Below are 23,578 nucleotides of genomic sequence, written 5' to 3' on the forward strand. Positions count from 1 at the left end.
AGCACCAGTCCTTCTAATGAATATTCAGGGTTGATTTCCTTTTGGATTGACTAGTTTGATCTCCTTGCTGTCCAAGGGACTCTCAAGAGTATTCTTCAGCACTACAGCTCGAAAGCATCAATTCTTTGGCCCTCTGCCTTCTTTATGGTCCAACTCTCACATCTGTACATGACTACAGGAAAAACCATAGCTTTGAGTATTGTTGTTCAGTCGCTAAGCTATGCTTGGTTTAGTTCATAAAATGAAACAAGTTGGAGCCTTTACCAACTAGCTGAATATTTAGTGGCATCTCAGGAGAAGGCAATGGCACCCCACTCCAGCACTCTTGCCTGGAAAATCCCATGGACGGAGGAGCCTGGTAGGCTGCAGGCCATGGGGTTGCTAAGAGTCGGACTTGACTGAGCGACTTCACTTTCACTTTTCACCTTCATGCATTGGAGAAGGAAATGGCAACCCACTCCAGTGTTCTTGCCTGGAGAATCCCAGGGACGGGGGAGCCTGGTGGGCTGCCGTCTATGGGGTCGCACAGAGTCGGACACGACTGAAGTGACTTAGCAGCAGCAGCAGCAGGAAGCTTTTGGTCGCTCTAAAGGGATATAACCAGGGGATGCAAGCGTCCTAAGTCCCTTATGACTAAGGACTGGAAAGAACTCAGCTGGGCCACAGTGGGGGTTCCAAGCCATCAGAGAGGCCACCTGTCTCTCTTTCTGGGGCCAGTAGGTCTTCAGTTTCCACGGCCTTTGTGTGGACCCGCTTCTCTCTCAGACCACATTTCTCCTTGATGCGCTGAGCTTCTGTCCTCATCTGGCTGCATCTCCCCAGGGTCTTAGAGCTTCAGGTTACCCTCTGTTGACTGGCTTGGTCTCCAGCCACAAAGTATCATTTTTTGAGAAGGAATATCTGGCTGGCTTTACTGAGCTGGTGGCCTGGTTCCCCTGGTGGGCAGTGTGGTCAAGTCTGGAGTTTGTGGCTCTGAAAACGGTCCCTGGGGATCCCAGCCTGGGTGCTTCTGCTTTATGATTCATAGGGACGTGCCTGTGACACTTGCTGGGGTTGGTTAACTGATCTGGGGCCAGTCCTCTTCAACCTGGTGACCATATAGCCCTCATGGCCCCACCATCCCTGGGAGCAGAGAACAGACAGAAGCCAGACTTCTAGGGCGCGAGGCCTTCCCTGGCTGCTCAGCTCGCTCCTTCGCAGGAGCAGAAATCCTTCTCTGCTTTGGTGGAGCGATGAGTTATCAGAATAACAGAGCTCAAGGGGTGGGTGGGTCATCACACAACCAATGTTTCAACATCCTGCAGATGTTCAGATCTGGCCAAGAACCTAAGAGGATTACACATCTTTCATAGACATCTTTCTGTGAACAGAGAACATGTATTTCTGTATAATGCCAACTCTGAATATTCATTGGAAGGACTGATGCTGAAGCTCCAATACTTTGGCCACCTGATACAAAGAACTGACTCATTGGGAAAGACCCTGATGCTGGGAAAGATTGAAGGCAGGAGGAGAAGGGGATGACTGAGGATAAGCTGGTTGAATGGCATCATCGACTCAATGGACATGAGTTTGAGCAAATTCAGGGAGAGAGTGAAGGACAAGGAAGCCTGGAGTGCTGCAGTCCCCAGGGTCGCAGAGTCGGATACAACTGACAACTGAACAATGAATGACAAATAATGCCTATATTCTCAATTCTTCCCAACATACTGCCTGGGACAAAGATGTAGCAAGCATGCAGAAACCACAGCTCCTTATCTTTTCATATCCCTGACTCTGATGCTGGTATAGTTTGAGGATCGGGCTCAATCACTTGAAACTTTTAAACTTTGGTTCAAAATTTCAAAGCTCCACAACTTAAGTGTGTTTAAATCCATATATTTGAAAGAAAGTATTGACTAGGAAAAAGAATTACTTGCTATTTGGAATTAATATTAGTCCACAGAAGCCTTCCCAGGGTTGTGAGGCTTTTTGAGAGCACACGACGTTAGCAGCCCTCTTGCCGGGATGAGGGTGACATCAGAGCAGTGTTTAACTGGGGAATTGAGCAGCTCAGCAGTGCGGGAATTACTTCTGTGATGTCATCTATGTTGTGCTGCCAGTAAGTGTTCTGAAAATACTCTGCTCCGGAAAAGCTATGTCTGAATGAGAGAAGTCAGTTTTCCAAAATGATTCTCATCAGCCCCTGCCCCCAAACAATCTAGTCCAGTAGACCAGAGAGGAATACAACAAGCAGGCTTTGCAAGGGGCACTGCTGAGAACTCTGGGGCAGGGACCGTCCTCCGGTAATGACCATCAAACACAGACACAAATGGATGCCAACACAACACAAATGGATGTCATTAGATGGATGGCCCATTAACTGTGAACCCAGAAGTTTCTATCTTCCCTCTCTTTCTGTCTCCCTTCCTCCCTTCTTTTCTCTCTCTCTTTCCCCCCACTTCCTCCTTTTTTCTCCTTCCTATCTCCCTCCCTTTCTTCTTTTCTTTCTTCCCTGGAAGAGAATCAGACAGGCAGAACGGCTTTTGTAAAGTTTTCATTTCAAAGCTAATGCTACATGCTGAAGGATGCAGGATGATTAAAGACAAAAACTTTCACCCAGTTTAAAATCTATGCAACAAAGAAACAATTATCATTCTCTCTCACACTATAAGAAAAAGTTCTTACCAGCCCATAAAAGATTAAAAATCAGTTAAAAAATTTATAAACCCTCAGTCTTTTAAACCCCATATTTTTGTTAATTAAACCATTATTTTTGCTTTAAAGCAACCCCCAGAATATTATAGAAAGCATTGAGACAGCATTTTTCACAAATTTGGATTCTGAATCTGTTTGAAAAGGGTCATTATTTGTTTCTGGGAACCCTGGTTTTTTTTTTTTTTTTTTTTTTTTTTTTAGTCATTCTTATCTGTTTTGGCAGGCTCTGTGAAAACATTACCCTTCCTTGCAACAACACTTTGACGAAAGTTAGTCTGAAAGCCTAGCTAAAGAGAGTAAGTAATCCGTAGCCTATGAAACAGATTCCTAGCTAAAAGAGGATTACTAAAAAAAAATCAACATGAAAAGTTATATTTAGTTGGTGAGACTTATGTGTCCTCCACACTCTCCTCCCTTCCATCATAAGCCATTTCTGTGCATTTTCCAACAATCTGGTCAATCCAGTGCCTCTGACTGGAGAGTGTGAGACTTCCCACGTTTGCTCAGCTGGTATTAAACTCACTACTGACAGTGGCAGTAAATATAATGGCTCACTCTTAGTGAATACACTGCAGAAGCCATCACCAGCTTTTGCTGTGGGTGGTTGTCTGGACTCTGCCTTTGGATCCGGGATCTGGGGCCTAAAGCTCCCTGCATCCTGCCCTTCCCAACATCTTCTGCCTCCCCCTGAGGTTGGGCCACCTGGGCAGGTGGCCTCCACCCATCCTGGCCCTGTCCTTCAGGGCACACTCTGACTTACTGGCCCTGGGGTGGGGGAGTGGTGGGGAGGAGCAAGGGACCCAGGACAGGACTCTGTTTGAGGGGTGGTGATGGGGGCCGGGGTGGTTGGGGGTCGGGGATCACAGCCCCTCTCTGCTAGCACAGCACTTCTCCAAGGAGGCTGGATGGCTGGGGTCCACAGCAGTGCCAACACGGGTCCGCATGACTCAGCATCACCTTGGTCCATGTGTGTGGCCCCACGTGACCCATCTGGGATGAATGCTACTTTGGTCACAGCCCTGAGGCCAGAGGGCTGACCCCCAAAGTGGTGGCCTCTGCCCCACTGCAGGCTCTGTGCTCCTCTGGGGGCCTCTGCTTCCCAACCCTGGGGTGACCTCCGCTGACTACCAGCCTCTCTTCTCCTCTCACTGTGAGGATTCTGGCTTTACCTGATCAGTTTCAAGTCCTTCAGCAGGAGCTTCTCTATGTCATGCACCACCCCCTCCCCACACACACACCAGCTGGTGGGGAGGCCAGGGTGGTATCTACCATGAAGTGGATCCCATTCTGAGAGGGCCTCGATTAAAGCTTAGAGAACAAGAAAAGACGGGGCTGGGGGTTGTCCTGCTTTGTGGCATAAGATTCCAAAGAGTATCTTCACCCCTAGAAGATGAAGCTTCACCTGAATCCTCCTGTGCACCCTGGGGTACCTGCTCAGAGTGTCTGAGGGGATGAACATCAGCAGAGTGCAGGGGCTCCACAGAAGCCAGGGTGCAGACCCCCCTGAGCGGACTCTACCTGACAGCATGGACAGGCCCCTGGCACTGCACATGGTCACCATGAGGGTTCGTGAAAGTCGATCAGTTGTGTCCAGCTCTTTGTAACTCCGTGGACTATATACAGTCCATGGAATTCTCCAGGCCAGAATACTGTAGTGGGTAGTTTTTCCCTTCTCCAGGGGATCTTCCCAACCCAGGGATCGAACCCAGGTCTCCTGCATTGCAGGTGGATTCTTTACCAGCTGAGCCACAAGGGAAGCCCAAGAATACTGGAGTGGGTAGCCTATCCCTTCTCCAGTGGATCTTCCCAACCCAGGAATCGAACCAGGGTCTCCTGCATTGCAGGCGGATTCTTTACCAACCAAGTTATCAGGGAAGCCCCTACCACGAGGGTGCTCTCTCTCAAATGGGAGTCAGGTGGCCACAGAGAACCTTCATGTGCACTAATGGATGGTGAACAGGTGTGCACTGCATCTCTTCTCTGGCCACTATTCCAAATCTTTATCAGTACATCCATTTACATCACACAGGCCTGTGAATTTTGTGATATATTCCTAAAGCAAGCTGTGCATACATTTGTTTTCAGACAAGTTGTGTCCATTTGTCTAGGATGCCACAGGTCCTGGATTTTCATGGCCAGTTTGTATTTCCAGGTTTCTGGACCTCAGTCACAGAGGGAAGGGAATTAGGACCACATCTCTGTGGTAACACACATTGTTTTACTGCTAGTTTGCCATAGTGAAAAGCTGGAAACAATCTGAATGCCTAATAGTAGAGGACTGGTTCAGTAAATTGTAGTGGGACATTTCAATGGAACTGTCAACCACAAATTGGGACTTGCCATCTACCTCAACAAGGATTAAATCATGTGCTGCTGCAACTGGTGACCTTCAACAACCACTGAAAGGAGTTCAGGGTGGAGAGCAGAAATGAGGCCCTCTGTGCTCAGAGGGGAAAAAACTGGCAGGACTGGTCCTCAGACAGATTTTTGAAGAGCCAGCTTTATGAGTCCAATTCTTGTATCTCCTCATATCTAGAAAAGCACTAAAGCCCTTCAAGGTGACAACTGTTCCTTGTGACTAGCAGTCTTCAAGAGACTAAAAGAAACCTTCTGGAAAAATATGTGCTTGATTGCATGTCAAGAGTCACATCAGAATCACAATCTTCATCAGAATCACATCTATACTGACCTTCCCTCCTGCTTCTTTGGAGCAGTTTCTCAGAGCTACTGTGAGGGGCTATCTCCTGGGCTACAATCTTCATTTTGCCTCAGATAAAACTTAATTCACAACTTTCACATTATACACTCTTTTTTTTTAAGTCGACAGAACTATGAAAATGAAACTGAAGGTCAGCCAGTCTATTTCTAAGTTTAAATTAAGGGGGTTTACTTTGTTTTCACGAGACTCAGCATAAGGCAATTTGATGATCATCTGAACGTTCCTTCTGGCGTCAGCAGAAGGACAGGTGTCCTCCCTGCCCTCCGCTACAGAGATGCCCGTTCAGTAGAAGGAAGGGAGGAGGGGTGGTGTTGGGTCTGTTTTACCACAGTAAAAAAGATAACAAAAAAACCTCCAGACCAATAAGACAAATACCCCTGTACCTATCACCTGGAATGAACAAATATAAATATATTGTGTCTTATTTTACTCAACCTAAGTTTTAAAAGTAAAATATTACGAATTTAAAAAGTGACATAAGGCTTCCCTCGTGGCTCAGTGGCAAAGAATCTGCCTTGTGATGCAAGAGACACCAGTTCCATTGCTGGTCTGGGACGATCCCTCATGCCGAGGAGCAACTAAGTCTGTGTGCCACAACTAGAGTTTGTGCCCTGGAGCCCGGGAGCCAAAACTCCTGAAGCCTGAGGGCCCTAGAGCCCGTGCTCCACAACAAGAGAAACCACAGCAGTGAGAAGCCCAAGCACCACAACTAGAGAGTAGCCTCTGCTAGCCACAATTAGAGAAAAGCCTGAGCAGCAGCAAAGACCTAGCACACTCAAAATAAATGAATAAAAAAGTAAATAAAAATTAAAAAAGTGATACGGAAGTCTTAATTTCAGTTAGGGCCCAAGAAAAAATATATGTGCAAGTAATTCCTACATCCTGAAGTCAGAGAAGGAGGACCCACAGAGAGATCAGAAATACTCTGATTCATTTGGATGAGCAGCTCAGACAGCAAGCGAGTACGGGGGCCGCAAAGATTGAGATCCCAGAGGGCTGTACTGTGAAGGGAAGGCAAGAGCCTGGGAAGCTCAGTGACAGCTCATTTCCAACCCCTTTCTTGGCCAATGTGCAGGCGAGCAGCCAGGTAACAAGCGCTGGAAACCATCCATCGCTCAGTCCTCACTGTGTTGGGTGAGGTGCCTATGGTTGGGTTACTAAGTTCAGTTTATACTTGTCCACCTTTCCCTGCCAATATCCTGCTGGTTTTTGCGCTCCCCCCCCCCTCCATCCCTGATGTTTCTTCTGATGGTGCTACTCTCCACAACTCCTCCTAGGATTGCTCTTAACTTTTTTCTTGATGGGTTCAGGCCTTTTCAGAGACTTCTCCCCATGGCTCTTATTCTACACGTCAGGAAATCCTTATAAGGGTTCTGCCAACTACTATGTAAAATCCCAACTATGCACATGGGAGCTGGGAAATAACCACGGGCAGGCCAAGGACCTGGCAGCGCTGTAGGGTGTTCTTGGACCAGAACTCCACTTGTCACCTGCCTTCACAAGCCCCAGCTCTTACTGCAGGAACATAACACTATTTCAGATCAACCCAGATTCTCTACCCATTTCTCTGGGTCATAGTTATCTACCCTGTAGTGGGGTTGCAGCATCCTTCATCAAAGGGAATTGGCACCTTCCTTTCACTCAGTGATCTTTCAGTTCTGTGAACTGATTTGGCTGTGGACAGTGAATGAGAACTGTGATTTTCCATTGCCATGACTCATTTCAAACTTCAGCCTTCCAACACTTGGACCCTACTTGGTCAGCTGCCATCTCTCTCACCCCAGAATGGAGCACCTGGATCTATTGGTCATCAGCACGTGACTTTGAAGGTGGAGGAACTTCCTCTAGTGCTGTTGCCCCTGTGACTCCCCCAACCCACGCTCTTCCAGGATCCCACCATCCCCACTTCCAGCACCTTCTTCTGGTCAGCTCTGGCCCACACAGGATGTGTCCCGCCCATCTCTTAGAGATGCAATGCCCCCCCCTCCCCAGCGCACTCCTTGAGCTTTATGAAAGGAATGTACACTGAGTTCTCCGAAGGAGCAAGTCCAGGCAGTGGGGTCTCCGCTTGCCCAGAGGGTTTCATTCTGAAGTCTGTGCTCCCTGAGCTTTTCCAGTGCTTTGCAAGGAAGTTTAAACCTCACCCCATCCATTGTGGATCACAGTCCTGTCTGCACTTCAGGAAATTTTCCTGGCAGTGAACGAAGAGGGATGCAGGTGCCCCTGCCAGGACTCCCACGTCAGCAGAGTGCATTTCTGTGTTGATACATTCTCCTCTCCTCATCCTCAAAGGTCCGTCCTTCTTTACTCAACACCTTAAGATTTACAACTGCCTATTTCCTTCTCCTTCCTATCAGTGCCTATGAGCCAAGCCCTATGATTCTTTTGATTGTATAAACTTTCTTCCTGGAGCGTGACCTGTTTTCCCAACTAAAGCGGCACTGAGAACAGTCAGGAGGTAACACGTGGTGGTGGTGGGTAATCTGGAGAAATAGAAGCATCATCGTGGGACAGCTCTTCAGGTGAGTCTAGCAAGAAGTTTAGCACTCCAGGGGGCATGCATAGAGAGATCCCAAAGAACCTGGACTCTCAGATGCTATTTGGGAACTATCAATTTGGGCTGCCAGAACCAAAATACCATAGACAGGGTAGCCCAAATGTTTATTTCTCACAGTTCTAAAGGCTGAGAAGTTCAAGATCAAATGCCAGCAGATGTTGTGTCTGATGAGAACCAGCATCCTTCTTGCCCCCCACCCCCCACCATGCAAAGAAAGAGCAGCAGAACCTGCTGGGGTTTCTTCTAATGAGGCTTCACCATCATGATGATTCATCTCCCAAAGGCCCCACCTCCATCTCAACATACGGATGTTGGGGGAAGCAGATGCCTATGCAGTCCACAGCAGGGCCACATGCACTCCGATGAGAACCTCTAGAATCTTCTTCAGCTCATGACACATGGGGAGTTGACAGTTAACACCCCATTCTCCTCAGGCTTCAGTCTGGATAACTCAGCAGTAGTTCTGGACTTCCTCTCAGAGTTCTCCAGTGGGACCAGGCCTGGTTGCCTACAGTGGTGACGGGCTGTCAACAAACCTTTCACTGCTTCCTTCCTTGCTTCCTGTTCCTGCATCCCTTCCAGTGTCCTTCACCAGGGGTCCTGGCATCACCCACTGTGGAACATACTTGTACTCAAATCTCCCTCCCAGGGCTTGCTTCTGGGAAAATCTAATGGAGTAAGAGTCATTCCTTTTTGCCCAATAATTCCTATTCTGAGTATTTATCCAAAGGAAATACTCCTTAAAAAGGAGGGGGGGAGTTGTATCCAAAAAGGATATTGCAGCATTTTCATATGATGGGAAAATTTGAAACAATCTAAATGTCCTACAAAGATCCATTTGGTCACATTTATTTTTCATCTATCGTGTACCAGGTACCATGCTGAACGTGGGATTCCCAAATAGAACGTCCCACAATTGGATGGGACAAGAGACAAGGCAGGAAGATGATGAAACCTGAACTAAGGCAGTGGCAGTGGGGACAGACTGGAGCGCAGAGAGGTTCCTTAAGGAAGAATCAACAGAAGCAGGTGACCTGTTAGACACAGAAGAGAAAGGATAGGGAGACAGTGAGGGTGATGGGAAGCATGGCGGGGGGACAATTACTACTTAGGAGACAATTAGGAGGTATTTTTATGACCACTGAAATTTGAGAAGAAGGAGCGATGTCTACAAAGTCCATGTCTACCTGAGTCCAGGTTTCCGGCTTCAGTGAAAGGGAGACAGGAAACAGAATGTAGGTAAAAAACCAGGTCTGAACAATAAGGTCATTTCATTTATTTACTTATTTTTAGCTGTGCTGAGGAGAAGGCGATGGCACCCCACTTCAATACTCTTGTCTGGAAAATCCCATGGACGGAGGAGGAGCCCGGTAGGCTGCAGTCCATGGGGTCATGAAGAGTCAGACACGACTGAGCGACTTCCCTTTCACTTTTCACTTTCATGCATTGGAGAAGGAAAGGGCAACCCACTCCAGTGTTCTTTCCTGGAGAATCCCAGGGACGGGGGAGCCTGGTGGGCTGCTGTCTATGGGGTCACACAGAGTCGGACACGACTGAAGTGACTTAGCAGCAGCAGCAGCAGCTGTGCTGGGTCTTTGTTGCTGTGCAGGCTCTTCTCTAGTTGTGGTGCAGGCGCTTCTCCTTGTGCTGGTTTCTCTTGTTGTGGAGCATGGGCTGTAGGTGCACAGGCTCAGTAGTTGCAGCTTTGGGACTAATAAGGAACTCTAGAGCACAGGATCAAGGGTTCTGTCACATGGGTTTAGTTGTTCTGCAGCATGTGGGATCTTCCTGGATTAGGGATCAAACTGTCTTCTGCACTGGCAGGCAGATTCTTTACCACTGAGCCACCAGGGAAGCCCAAAAATAAGGTCTTGAATCCAGATTTTGTTGAGTTTGAAAAGCTTTACTAGATTGTTTTTGTTTAATCGAAAAGTCGTGTCTGACTCTTTTGTGACCCCATAGACTGTAGCCTGCCAGGCTCCTCTGTCCATGTAATTTTCCAAGCAAGAATACTGGAGTGGGTTGCTTTTTCCTTCTCCAGAGGATCTTCCGATCCAGGGATTGAACCTGCGTCTTCTGCACTGCAGGTGGGTTCTTTACCACTGAACCACCAGGTTGCTTCAAAATTATTTAACATCTGTGGACCCTCAAGCCACTTCACTATATAAGTCAGGCTCCTGGATTCTTGTCTACAAGAAGTTTCATTCAAAAGAAATGAAAATCCAACTACATAACCTTTGAAAAACACTTTAAATCTTTCTTATCAGTTTTGTTCAAGTCTTATTCCAGGAGTTTCCACAGGCTAGACCCCAGAAACATTCCCTGAAATCCCTTTTTGCTCATTTCCTCCTCTGCTGTCTCTGCACCCACCATGTGTCTCACCACTGAAGATGCCATGAGGACCAGCAGCCGATGGAGGCCACACTGAGCCTCTCTAGGGAGGCTGATGGAACCACGTAGGCAATGTAGCTGATCTCTGTTCATTTTGTCGTTCACCGTCAATGCACATGTTGCTGGTATGAGAACTGCTTGCTGACTTAGAGTCCTAGCTGCACGCAGCATATGAGAGCAAACCCACAGAGGGCAAGCACTGCACCCCCAACCAGCATTTGCCAGAGTTCCTGAGGGACCATGTGCATCTGGTGACAAGAACTGCTGCTGTGAGATCACGATTTGATGAGCTGTTTGACCCCAACAGCCATGGGGAATCCCAGGAGATATTATGCCTTTAATTTAGTCAGTTTAAAGGATGGAACTTCGGAAACCAGGACACTTACATTGTGGGGCATTTCTTGAGGGAGAGTGTATGTATTCCTCAGTTATATTCTGTCAGGGTTTATTGGCTGCTTAATGTTCTGTGTTACAGTTTCTTCTTGGTCCAACAGCTTGCTGGTTTTCTCTGACCAGTATTTACATTATCTTACTTGTGTAAGGACACTTTAAAATACCCAAGTATTTTAAATCTCTCAGATAGTGCTTTACCACTGAGCCACCAGATTGCTTCAGCATTGTTTAACATCTGTGGACCCTCAAGTCACTTCACCATACAAATCAGGCTCCTGGAGTCCTGAAAATCCCCTGGAGGAGAGAATGGCAACCCACTCCAGCATTCTAGCCTGGAGAATCTCCGTGAACAGAGGAGCCCAGTTCATGGGGTCGCAACGAGTCAGAAACGACTGAGATTAAATGTCAATGTCAAGGATGCTTTAAAATAATGAAGTTTTTCAAACCTCTCAGGTAGCTCTGTTCCACAGAATTTCGATGGTTTGTGTGCTCTGCAATCCTTTAGCCACTAGCCTGTGTGGCTACTGAGATTGGAAATGTGGCTAGTTCAACCGAGGAACTGAATTCTTAATTTCTGTTAAAGAAAAAATCTATGCCTGACACTTGTAGAAGATGATGAGGTAAAAGGAAGACTTTATTCCAGCTGTGTGTGGGGTGATTCCTGTGACAGGTATAGGGGACACCACAATGGGTCTTGTAGTGGGGGAGGGACGGGTTCAACTCCAAATTCTGAATAGGAAGTGGGAATTTACAGTTAAGTGGGGTGTCAGCAGATGGAAAATTACTAAGAGGTGTTAAAAAACAGAATTCAACTGAGTAAAATTTAAAGATTTTATTGGCTTTATTAAATGATTCGTGTTTTGGGCAAATGGACAGAAGCGCCAAGGAGCTACCCAAAACAAACGACTTACAGGCAGAAGGGAGCTGGAACAAGGGAGTTATTCCAGGCAGAGAAGCAACTGGTTACTACAAGGTTGAGGGAAGTCTACCTAGCAGATCACCTACCTAGTGATGATTAGTGAATCTTGATTTACTCCTTTAAATCCCATTTCTGGGAGAGCTGAAACTATCATCAAATCTAGATTGGTGACATGGGACTTTCCATCGACTTCCTTTTGGGCCTGTAGTCTTGTTTTGTTTTTTTTTTAAATTTTATTTTATTTTTAAACTTTACATAACTGTATTAGATTTGCCAAATATTAAAATGAATCCGCCACAGGTATACATGTAGTCTTGTTTTTAACAGAGGCAGCACAGGGGGTTCTGGGTGAGCTGACCTAATAGGATTCTAGGTAAAGGCAGGGCAGGGAGATCAGATGTCACGTGAGGGATGCAAAGATGAGGAACCTGACTAAATATCAAGAGTGATCAGATACTTAGAATGGGGGCTTCTGGCTAACTGACTCAGCAGGATGGCAAAAATTTGACAATGCAGAGAGAAACAGGGCAGTCCAAAACTCAAGACCTAGCTGAAAAAGAGCTCAGAGAATCTTGAGTAGAGTTTGGTCAAGAAGAGAATCTTTGTTATTTCATTTAATTAAAGTTTAAATTTCAGTTTTGGACAGCACAGCTAAATTTTTCTAACACGTCACATTTCTACTGAAGGTGATAAGCTATTCTAAGAACGCAAGTTTCCCTATAATGAATTATCTTACTGTAAAGGGAGATGATTTCCATAATCAGCATGTTTGTTTGTTATGAGATGATTTGTTCTTTTTACAGGTAACAAAAATCTGTATAGTCAAAGCTATGGTTTTTCCAGTAGTCATGTATGGATGTGAGAGCTGAACAATAAAAAAGGCTGAGAGCTGAAAAACTGATACCTTCGAACTGTGGTGCTTGAGAAGACTCTTGAGAGTCCCCTGGACTGCAAGGAGATCAAACAAGTCAATCCTAAAGGAAATCAGCCCTGAATATTCATTGGAAGTACTGATGCTGAAACTCCAATACTGTGGCCACCTGATGAGAAGAGCCGAGAGCCGAGAGCCGACTTATTGAAAAAGACCCTGACGCTCAGTGAGGTTGAAGCAAGCCAGGAGAAGAGGAGGACAGAGGATGAGATGGTTGCCTGGCATCACTGACTCGATGGACTGAATTTTAGCAAACTCTGGGATATGGGGAAGAACAGGGAAGCCTGGCGTTCTGCAGTCCATGGGGCGCAAGGAGCCGGAGACGACTGAGCGACTGAACAACAAAGGTAACACTAACTTTTAAGCTGTATAACGTTTACTTAACAAGCTGTCGTCTCCAACCTCCAGGAGACGTTGCCTCTCCTGGTGTAACAGCGGTTTATTTGGCACAAAACCCGCGGGGGGCCAGGCGCAGGCATCAGTCCCGGTTTACATTATCCTAGAGAAGAAAGTGGGGCACATGCCGCTAAACTGACCTAGATGATGTTCAAAATAAAATTCAAACCCCGAGGCGCTCAACCTGCAACTCTCCCTGAAGCCCAGCCTCTCCGGCCTGCCCGCTCCGCCCATGGGGCTGCCTGGCCCCGCCCCGTCCACCTGGGCACCGCCTGGGCCACGCCTCCCGCGGCGCCCCGCCCCGCGCAGCGCAGACAGCGCGCTGACGTCACGCACCAGGTACTTTCCCCGCGGCCGGGGAGGCGTGGGGGCGGGGCGGGGCAGGCGTGGAGCGCGCATGCGCGGCAGCGGCTGCGCGCTGCCCGGATCGTGCGGGGCCTGAGCCTCTCCGCCGGCGCAGGCTCCCTCGCGACAGCTTGCTCCCGCCGCCATGTCGGCTGCCATCGAACGGGAGTTTGAGGAGTTAGACGCTCAGAATCGCTGGCAGCAGCTGTACCTGGTGAGTGGCGGGCTCGCAGAACCGCCGGCGTCCCCCTCAGAGGACCGGGCTCCCGCCCGCAGGCACCCGCCGCCTCCCCCGCCTCCCGTTGGGGCGGAAGTGGCGGCGCGGTTGCGCCGCCCAGGGCCTCTGCGCTTCGGCGCTCGGGGTGGGGGAGGCCGCATGCGCGCAGGCGCAGTGGGCTCCGAGGGGCGGTGCCGGTGGCGGGTGTGGGCGTGGCCGGGATAGGGCAGGGGGCGGCTGAGGGTCGGGGGTCCTGGGAGGGTCGCGGGACCGTGGCTGGGCGGTGGGCTCGCGGCTGCCTGAGCGCCTTAGGCGCGCGGTCGCCCCCTTAGAGCTTTCCGGAAGGAGCTCGGTGAGTTAGGGGAGGCTCCAAGGGGCTGCCGCGCGACCCCAGGCCGGGCCGGCGGGGTCGGGTCTCCGCACGTCCTGAGGCGGCTTTGCGGACGCCGGCGCCTGGTGTGATTTCTGGTCTCCTCGGGGAGACGTGCCCTGGGACGGTCTCCCGACTCAACCACGGACCTTTTCTGTGCGAGTAGAACTTCATTTTATGTCTTCAAATAATCTAGTTGTCCGCTCCCTCCTGCTAATCATTGCATGTTGTTCCCAGGATTATAGTGAGTGGTGTGAGGTAAATGCTGTTCTGGCTCCTCAGGTCGCTCTCTGTACAGTCAGACGACAAAAAGGGCTTTCCTGTAAATCTACTTGCTCCCGGGTTTTTCCCCCTTCCCGTTTAATTAGATGAAAGTTCCTCTTGTCATTATGTTCGTAATGTAACGTTTTCTTCTTGAGCACGTTAGCAGGACGTGTAATAAATACCCTGATCCACGTGGGTCAGCGTGCGTTAGAATTGGGTACTCACTGCAAAGAATACTGGTAAGGATTTTCCCAGTAATAGGAAGTTTTAAATGCGGATTCTCGTAGGAAGCTTTATGTGAGAGGCTGCCAGCTGTGTCTTCTCTAGTTACATTTGTATTAAAAGAGACGACTGTCCCCAGGTTGCAGGCAGTTTATCAGAATCCAGGTTGAAGAAGAGGTGGTGCTTGCTACAGCTTCATTCACCTGGACATTTTGATAAAGCACTTTTGACTTTTTTTGTTTTCATTAGTAAGTACCCTTGAATATTCCATGAGAACTATAATTCATCTCATCAGAAAAATGCATTTATATCCACTAAAAATTGTATTCAGTGGCATGGAGTTCAGGAAACTCTTCATGGGCTTCTGCCTAGGAGTCCTTTAGTGGGTTGGTCAAAGCTCTTCATTTTTATTTTTTTCCTAAGGGATGGACAAGAGCTTTAGTTAGGTCAGTAAAAATCATGCAGATGGTTTGGAAATGCTGAAGGCCAAGGACAGAATCTTGACAGACAACAGTTTTTAAGGACACAGGTAGAGAAAGGGAAGTTTGCAAAAAGACTAGAGAGGAATAGCCTTAGGAGTGGGAGTAGATCGGTGGTGGGTGTGGAGGGAGCTGATGGTCAGTAGGCATGTGCTGTAGTGGGCATCAACAAGGTCACAATCCAAGAGGCCCATTGAGTTAATGTCTCAAAGATCAACAGGTTCCTTAAAGAGAGCAATTTGAGTGGAAAACAGAAGTCAGATGGGGGACAGAGCTGGAATGGTGCCTTGAAACCCCTGCCACAGCTCCTGAGACCACGGGTCTTGTCTCCTCATGTGTCTTTCTTCCCACTTTTCTACTGGTTTCTTCTGCCCCTTGAAATGTGCTGTCTGTCCTCTTAAGACCTTTGTAGCGACAGTTCTCTTTGCCTGCGCACAACTTTTCTTTCCCTGTTTCTTCCCACCTTTGCTTAACTACCTCCTCCTCGTCCTTGGATTCTCACTTCCTCGAGGAGGGGGGTGATTTCCCGGCCCTCCCTGGCAGGGTGGGATCCCCTGGATGTACCTATGGCCACCCCTTTCAAGGCCGGGCATTGGCTGTGATGCAGAAGCACAGGACTTCAGGACAGCAGTTTCCATTAAGCAAACCACTGTTGTTTGAGTAGGAAAAAGTGTTTCAGTGGACTTTCTGCTTTGTAGATCACAGCAGAGGGTATGTTGATGATAACGTTTGAGAAGAGTTGTGCTTTTTTTGGCAATACTAATTTGGCTAGGAAAAGAAAGGCTTTGTTGTTGAGCAAAAAAAAAAACTGACTAGAACTAAGAGCTAGACTTGCTTTTAGTGTGTGAGGACTTTTACTTTATACCTTATCAGTCAAAGTCCTGTAAGAAAAGGAGATGTATTATTTTTAGTCTGAACTCTGGCCTCTTACTCCTTTTTGCCCTCTCTGAACAGTTGCTTTTACAAGGTAACTTGTGACATGGGAGGTTTCTGGGAGCGAATGACTGGATTGGAGCTCACTCTTGGTTGCTTGTGTTCAGTGCCTCATCAGGATTCCTGCAGGACATGCATCTATCTAGTGGGCACTTAATATGTGTTTGTTGAACACCGACTTCCTACCACAGTAGGGTGACTTGATGGTTTGCATGATCCGGAAGGAGCGGGGGAGGCTAAAGAGATAGGTTGGAGATTGAAGAAAGAGAAGGGATGAATAGTGGAGCCAGAAGCTTCAGGAAGCAGGGGCTGATGGGACCAGGAGCACAGTGTGGAAAGCCTTGCTGTGAATGGGCGCGGCTGGCAGAAGTGAGATTGCTGGAAAGGTCTAATTTGGTCTAATCGACAAGCTAGTAGCATTAATATAGTCCGAGGTTAATTCTAGCTTTTTGAGAAATGTTCACGATCCCTTTCTGCCTTTCCCTCGTTGCTGCTGATTGCCATGTGAATCAGCAGGGGCATTAGAAGGGCAGAGGAAAGGAATGGAATTGTGTGAGCCTTTCGGGGAAGAGAGTAAAACTGTAGGGAAGTGGCAAAAGCTAAGTTATGGAGTAATGTTTCTTGTAAGTGGTAGTTCAGGAAGAATTCGGGTAATTAATCAGAGTTTGTGGAATACTTAACTGGTCATTTTTCTTCAATAGAAATTCATGGTTCAAATATTGTCAGAGTAAGAGCAGTTTTTATCATTTGTGAGTCAGCTGATTTTTAGAAGTAAAATATCAAATGAACTCCATTCTTCTAGTACTTACCTTGGCAGCCAGTGTGGAGGAAAAATCAAAGCTGTCTTGTTCTAAAACTGTTCCCTTGAGGTATCTGTTCCATGTTCTGCCAGCCTTAATGAAAGTACTCAGGGCTTGCTGCCGTATTAAACTCCTTGATTTCCTTCAGAATCACTTGTGTTTTCACACCTTGGAGTCTGCCTGGACATACTGGACAAGTTGGACATACTCTCTGCCTACCTTACTTGTCTTGGAAAATGTCTTCAAGACTAGACATCAGTCATTTTGTTGTTGTTTAGTCGCTCAGTCATGTCTGACTCTTTGTGATCCTGTGGACTGTAGCCCACCAGGCCCCTCTGTCCATGGGATTTTCTAAGCAGGAAAAGTATGTTGCCATTTCCTTCTCCAGGGGATCTTCCCGTCCTAGGTATTGAACCCACATCTCGTGCATTGACAGGCAGATTCTTTACCACTTCGCCACTGTGGCAAAGCTATTTGTTCCTTCTTTGATTCTGAATGCTCTTTCATTAGCATATGAATCCCATTGTTGTACACCTGTCCGCCAGTCCTTGTAGTTCCTTGGGGACTGCGTCATTTTCCTTTGTTTCCCTACCATCTGCCTGTAGCCTAAGGTGTGCCTGATGCTCAGTTAGCATTCACTAAACAAAAGTACTACTGTGAGATGTCAGCACCTTGGTTCTTCCAGCTCTTCACTTGCCACTGAGGTGACCCCGTCTAGCACGATGTTGTGACTGCTGTAGGGTTACCACATCCACTAGGAACTCACAGCCTGTGCTCCTGAGTCTCACTGCAGCCTGCCCTGCTCTGCCAGCATGACAGCCTCTGTTGCTTCCTTTATGATCTGCTTGAGACAGTGGCGCTGAAAGAATCATGACATTTTCGATGGCAGGAGAGAGTGGGATGTGCTATAATAGGTTGGTCCTTGTGGGACTGGAGGCCTTGAAAACCACGTCTGGGACCCATGGATCAGACTGGAAAGGGATTTCCAAGTGCCCTGAAACTGCAAACTTATTCGAATGCCCCTGGGGATGTGGTTTCTAGGGGATTTCAGGGCTTCGGTCAGATTCTTAAATGGAACTCTCTGATTCCTCAGACGGTCAGAACCACCATTTTAAGGAAAAGCAACCCGGAGAATGATACCCTGGTGAAGGATATAGAACTGGAAACAGTACTGTTTCGCCTTTGACAGGTTCTGTAGGTTGTGTTCATGGTGCTGAGTTGTGTCTGACTTTTTGACCCCATGGACTATAACCCGCCAGGATCCTCTGTCCATGGCATTTCCCAGGCAAGGATACTTGAAGTGGGTTGCCATTTCCTCCTCTGGGGATCTTCCCAGCCCCAAGATCTAACCCACATCTTCTGGGTCTCCTCCGTTGGCAGGCGGATTCTTTACACTGAGCCACCTAGGAAGAAGCCTAGTTCTCTAGGTTATGGATACCTAGAATCATGGAATTCCAGATGGCTGCATTGGCCCTGCACTTTCTAGCTTGCTCTTGTTCAGGGTATTGACTTTAAAACAGAATCTCCAGTAACCCTTTTTGGTTTCTCCTAGATCATTAGTATCCACAAGAATTTGCTATTCCCTGCTGGAAAACTGTCACAGTTCTTTTTTTTTTTTTTTTTTTTAATGTATCTATTGATTTGTTTGGCTGCACCGAGTTTTAGTTGTGGCATACGAACAGTTAGTTGCTGCCTGTGGGATCTAGTTCCCTGACCAGGGATCGAACCCAGGCCTCCTGCATTGGGAGCACAGTGCCTTAGCCACTAACACTAGGAAGTAGCTAGCCACTAAGAAGCACAGAGCCTTAGCCACCAAGGCTGAGGAAGTCTGTAGCTCAGCTCTTGGTGTCTCTTCCTGCAGTTCTGATCCCCTGCTTGATTGCTTTGTTTTCTTATTCTGTTCTCTCTCCAGAGAGTAAACCATAGATAAAATCTAGGAAAGCAGAATTAAAATTTACATAAGTGCTAAATTAAGTTAAATGCTCTTCACTTTCTTAGCATTCCTATGATTTGTTTCCCCTGGAAATTCTTACCTAGATTCTCCACACTCTGTTCCCTGTTGTTCGTGCCATTAAAATTTTTATTTCTTACTGGTAAACTGTTAGGGGCAGAGAATATTTAAACCTACTAGTTTATTAGAACCTTTGATAATACCATTACAACATAGCAGCTGATAGCCAAGGAACAAATATGGTTCAGCCGGCTAGTGTTACAGCATGTGAGTTCTGACTCTGCTGTTCTGAGTGGAATATTAAGCTTTTCTGTTATGTTCTTAGTTGGGATGATGTTCTGCCTTGCTGGGCTGTTGTCTGAAATTAGTACAGTGCTATTTTAAATGTATTGAGTATAGTGATAATTTAATGTAGTATTTATGGTGTAGTAAACAGTGAAATCCTTGCTTTTAATGATCGTGGACACATTTAGACACGCAGCAAGATAAAACCTGTGAACAAGAGACATGACCACATACGTACAATTCCCCTAGATTTGGTGTATGATTTCAAGGGCATCATAGGCCCTGAGGACCATTGGGATTGCTGACTTCCAGGAAACTTGTGTCTGTGGATTTCTGGCATCTTTTCTGTTTGTTTGTTTTAATATGCTCCTACTCTTTCACACCCAGTACTCTAACTTAATAAGCTCATTGTTCTGTCCCTTTGTTTGGCTCATGTCTCTATCACTGATAACTTTGTATCACACTGCCTGCATTCCTCTAGAGAAAGTCTCATGCTGAATTACTTTGTTTCTTTCACTGTATTCAAACAGTTTTGTATTCTGAAAGCTATCATTTCCTCTTGACAGTTTGCTTAGTCGTGCTTCCAGGAGTTCTTAAAGTGGGCTGGAGTAAGGTTCCTGGACGGTAGTCCGCTCCTCCTAGTTAAGGTTGGGACCTCAGACAGTCCAGGTTCTCCATGACAGTGGCAACTGTCTCAACCAATGAAATTACAAAATGTAGGTGATGTGATGTTAGGTTAGTTGCTCAGTCGTGTCTGACTCTTTGTGACTGCATGGACTGTAGCCTGCCAGGCTTAGGGTTGCCATTTCCTTCAGGGAATTTTCCCCACCCAGGGATCGAAACAGGATCTCCTGCATTGCATTCAAATCATAAGTTTTTATTTTTTGAAATCCCTATTACTGTAATATCAGGGTAAGAAAATTACACAATATTAAACAATATTTTAGTACTTGGTACATAGCTTTTTTTACATAGTATATGGAAAATGTACCCTTGTACTGTAGAATATTCTATCCTGAGCTCTTGTGATGGAACAGCAAGTAAGAATTTAGGAAATGGGAAAAGAGATGTTAATTTTATAAGGAAAAAAAAATCTTTAAGATAATCCCAAATTGGTTGTTTGTAATTATGGGAGAAATACCAAAATTTCTTCCTTTATACTTAAGATCCCTAAGGGAATCCTGAATTATATGATGGCTCAGTGTTCTCTTTATTAGTCAGATGTTTTTGCCTGTACTCTGTATGAAGGTCCTGTGGATGGACACAGTGAAGTGTGAAGCTAAGTGTCTCACATCCTTCAAACTCCATTACTTAAGAGTGTTCAGGCTTGGTTATGGCTCTGAGAGTGCCCTTCACTGTCTGGGGAGATCAGATTCCTCCTGGTGTATGTCCTGCTGTGTATCATGCTTTCTGAGAGGCCCTCTTTGAGTAAAAAAGTTTAATAAGAATAAAATAGCTTATCTTGCTTGAACCTCCTCCTTTGTATCAGATAGATACTATGTAACTTCATGTGGATTATCTCACAGGTGGTCGCACATGAGAAAAACTGAGATTCAGCTTCTCCAGATGTATGCTGCAGTTAACCAGCAGGTCCAGATAGGAATCCAGTACTGAATTCTAGAGCTTGTGTTTTAATACCTGAATAAGTAAATGGCTTGGTTGGGGTTTCAGGAATATGGCAAGAATGAGAAAAGTATAGAAGGGCATGCAATGCAAGAGCAAGTCACTGCTCCTACCTTTCCTGGTTCCTTCCTGTGGGCGATCACTGTGCTTCTCCATTCACACCCATCTTTACCTACCTGCCTGCCTGCCTCCCCTCTCCCTCCCTCTCTTTGTCCAGCACCATTAAAACAAATGTTAGCATACTGTTTTACACCTTGATTTTTCTCTTACATATAGAAAATCCTTCCATATAGATCTCATGTGTTCATTTTAACAGCTAAACAGTGTTCATTATTTAAGCATTCATCTGTGCACATGTAGGTTATTTCTAGCCATTAGCTGTTACGAGCAGTGCTGCAAACAGCATGTACACACATGTCCGTGTCAGTAGTGTAGGAAAGTGCCTGGTTTCCTACACCTTTGTATGCCTAGTTTTTAATCTTTGTTCATGAGGTGGAAAATGGTTTTACTGTTGTTGTATTTTGCAGTTCTTTTCTTATGAATGAAGTTTAACAGTGCTTACTTTTAAAAGTCACTTGTATTTCCTTTCCCTTTCTGGTATGTTAGAGCTCTTTACATATTAAGGAAGTTAAACCTTTGTCATATATTACAAATATTTTTTCAAATTATATTCATAATGGTAATATTTATTTGTAATATTTTTCAAAATATATTTTGCCCTTATTTATGATAGTTTTTCATGTAGAAAATTTAAATATTAATGAAATGAGATTTATCAGCCTTTTCTAAGTTATTGTGCCATAGCTCAGAGAGGCTTTCTCTGTTCTATGATTACAAAAAAACTTTCTCCAATGTTTTTCAACAATTTTATGGTTTTATTTCTTTTACGTTTGAATCATTGTTCAACCAGGGCTTGATTTTGGTATGAGGAATGAGGTAGACACCGTATCAAATTGTTTCTGTGGTTAAATGTAAGTAACAATTTGCCATTTTCACCATTTTAATGTATACAATTCAGAGTCATTTATTCCATTTACAGTGCTGTGCAGCCATCATCCCCATTTGCCAAACCCTTTCAGCACCCTGAACAGAAACCCTGTCCCCAGTAAGCAGTAACTCCCTATTTCCTCCTCTCCCAGTCCCTGGTGACCTCTCCTTTACTTGAGCTCTATGAATCTGCCTCTCTACATCCTTCATACACATGGGCCCATGTAGTACTTTTCTCTTTGTATCTGAATTATTTCACTGAACATGATGTTGTTAAGGTTGAACAATGTCATCTGTAGCAGCCTCATTTGTTTTTATGGCTGAATAATTTTTTTTGTATGGATATACCACATTTTGTTTGTCTGCTAATGGATGTTTGGATTGTTTCCACCTTTTGGCTCTTGTGAATAATACTGCTGTGAACATTGGTGTGCAAGTATTCATTGGCATCCCTGTTTTTTGTTTTTTGTTTTTTCACTGGTCTGGGTCTTTGTTGTGTGCACAGGCTTTCTCTAGTTGCGTTAAGCAGGGACTACTCATTCATTGCAGTGGCTTCTCTTGTTGTGGCTCCTGAGCTCCAGAGCACAGGCTCAGTAGTTGTGGTGCACTTGGTGTGTGGGATCTTCCCAGATCAGCGATCAAACCCGAGTTGCCTGCATTGGCAGGCTGATTCTTATGCACTGAGCCACCAGAGAAGTCCTGGAGTCCTTGTTTTTAATTCTTTTGGTTTGGACCTACAGGTAGAATTGCTGGATAATATGGTTCAGTTCAGTTCAGTCGCTCAGTCCTGTCAGACTCTTTGTGACCCCATGAATTGCAGCACGCCAGGACTCCCTGTCCATCACCAACTCCTGGAGTTCACTCAAATGCACGTCCATTGAGTTGGTGATGCCATCCAGCCATCTCATCCTCTGTCGTCCCCTTCTCCTCTTGCCCCCAATCCCTCCCAGCATCAGAGTCTTTTCCAATGAGTCAGCTCTTCGCATGAGGTGGCCAAAGTACTGGAGTTTCAGCTTAAGCATCATTCCTTCCAAAGAACACCCAGGGCTGATCTCCTTGCAGTCCAAGGGGCTCTCAAGAGTCTTCTCCAACACCACAGTTCAAAAGCATCAATTCTTCGGCGCTCAGCTTTCTTCACAGTCCAACTCTCACATCCATACATGACCTCTGGAAAAAGATAGCCTTGACTAGACGGACCTTTGTTCTATATTTAACATGGAAGAGCTGCTAAGCTGTTTTCCACAGTGGCAGCAACATTTTACATTCTCACCAGCAATGTTTGAGAATTCTGCTTTCTTCATATCCTCACTAACACTTTTTATTTTCCATTTTAAAAATTATGGTCCTGCCTAGTAGTTATGTCATTGAGGTTTAGATTTGCATTTCCCTCATGACTAAGGATGTTGAACATCTTTTTCATGTGCTTATTGACTGTTTCTATATCTTGGGAGAAATGACTATTCCAGTCCTTTGCCCTTTTTTGGTTTGTTTTTAATTAAGACTTTACTGGAGTCATTTCAGGTTCACAGCAGGATTGAGAGGAAGACAGAGATTTCTTATATACACCCCTGGCCCCATACCATTATCAGCGTTCCCCACCAGAGTGGTACATTTGTTACAATCCATGAACCTACACTGACAATAATCATCCAGATCCATAGTTTAACATTAAGATTCACTCTTGGTGTTGTATAATTGGTGTGTTTGGACTAATGTATTATATGACCTCTGTCCATCACTGTGCCATCATCCAGAGTATTTTCAGAAATCCTCTGTGCTCCACCTTGTCATCCCTCCAACCCCTGACAACCACTCATCTTTTATTGTCCCCATAGTTTTGCCTTTTCCAGAATGTCATATAGTTGGAATCATACAGTATGTAGCCTTTTCAGGTTGGCTTCTTTCAGTTAGAAATATGCATTTAAAGTTTGTCCATGTCTTTCATGGTTTGATAGCTCATTTCTTTTTCACACTGATTAATATTTTGTTATCTGGGTGTATCACAGTTTATTTATCCATTCAGCCTTTGAAGGACATACTGGTTGCTTCCAAGTTTTGGCAATTATGAATAAAACTGATAGAAACATCCATGTGCAGGT

The 23,578-nt window shown here is 45.9% G+C and overlaps 1 protein-coding gene and 1 long non-coding RNA gene across 7 annotated transcripts in view; one reads left to right on the forward strand and one right to left on the reverse strand.

Annotated features, from left to right (window-relative positions):
* Nucleotides 1-12,968: 12,968 nt before the first annotated feature.
* Nucleotides 12,969-13,481, reverse strand: LOC123331255. The gene is made up of 2 exons (XR_006547814.1): nt 13,340-13,481; nt 12,969-13,106 (listed from the first exon to the last, which is right to left on the reverse strand). It is a non-coding gene; the product is annotated as an uncharacterized LOC123331255 (long non-coding RNA).
* The window catches only part of PTPN2 (protein tyrosine phosphatase non-receptor type 2), a 67,707-nt gene continuing 57,497 nt past the window's right edge, over nt 13,369-23,578 (forward strand). For 4 of the 6 annotated variants that reach the window (XM_025273589.2, XM_025273585.2, XM_025273586.2 and 1 more), the window contains exon 1: nt 13,369-13,562. In XM_025273589.2, the coding sequence (XP_025129374.1) occupies nt 13,494-13,562 (69 nt within the window). In that variant the 5' untranslated portion in view covers nt 13,369-13,493. The remainder of the gene's footprint in view (nt 13,563-23,578) is intronic. The other 2 variants (XM_025273588.2, XM_025273590.2) reach the window with 2 other exon arrangements.

The sequence above is a fragment of the Bubalus bubalis genome, chromosome 22 (genome assembly GCF_019923935.1).
Source record: "Bubalus bubalis isolate 160015118507 breed Murrah chromosome 22, NDDB_SH_1, whole genome shotgun sequence".
Lineage (NCBI taxonomy): Eukaryota > Metazoa > Chordata > Mammalia > Artiodactyla > Bovidae > Bubalus > Bubalus bubalis.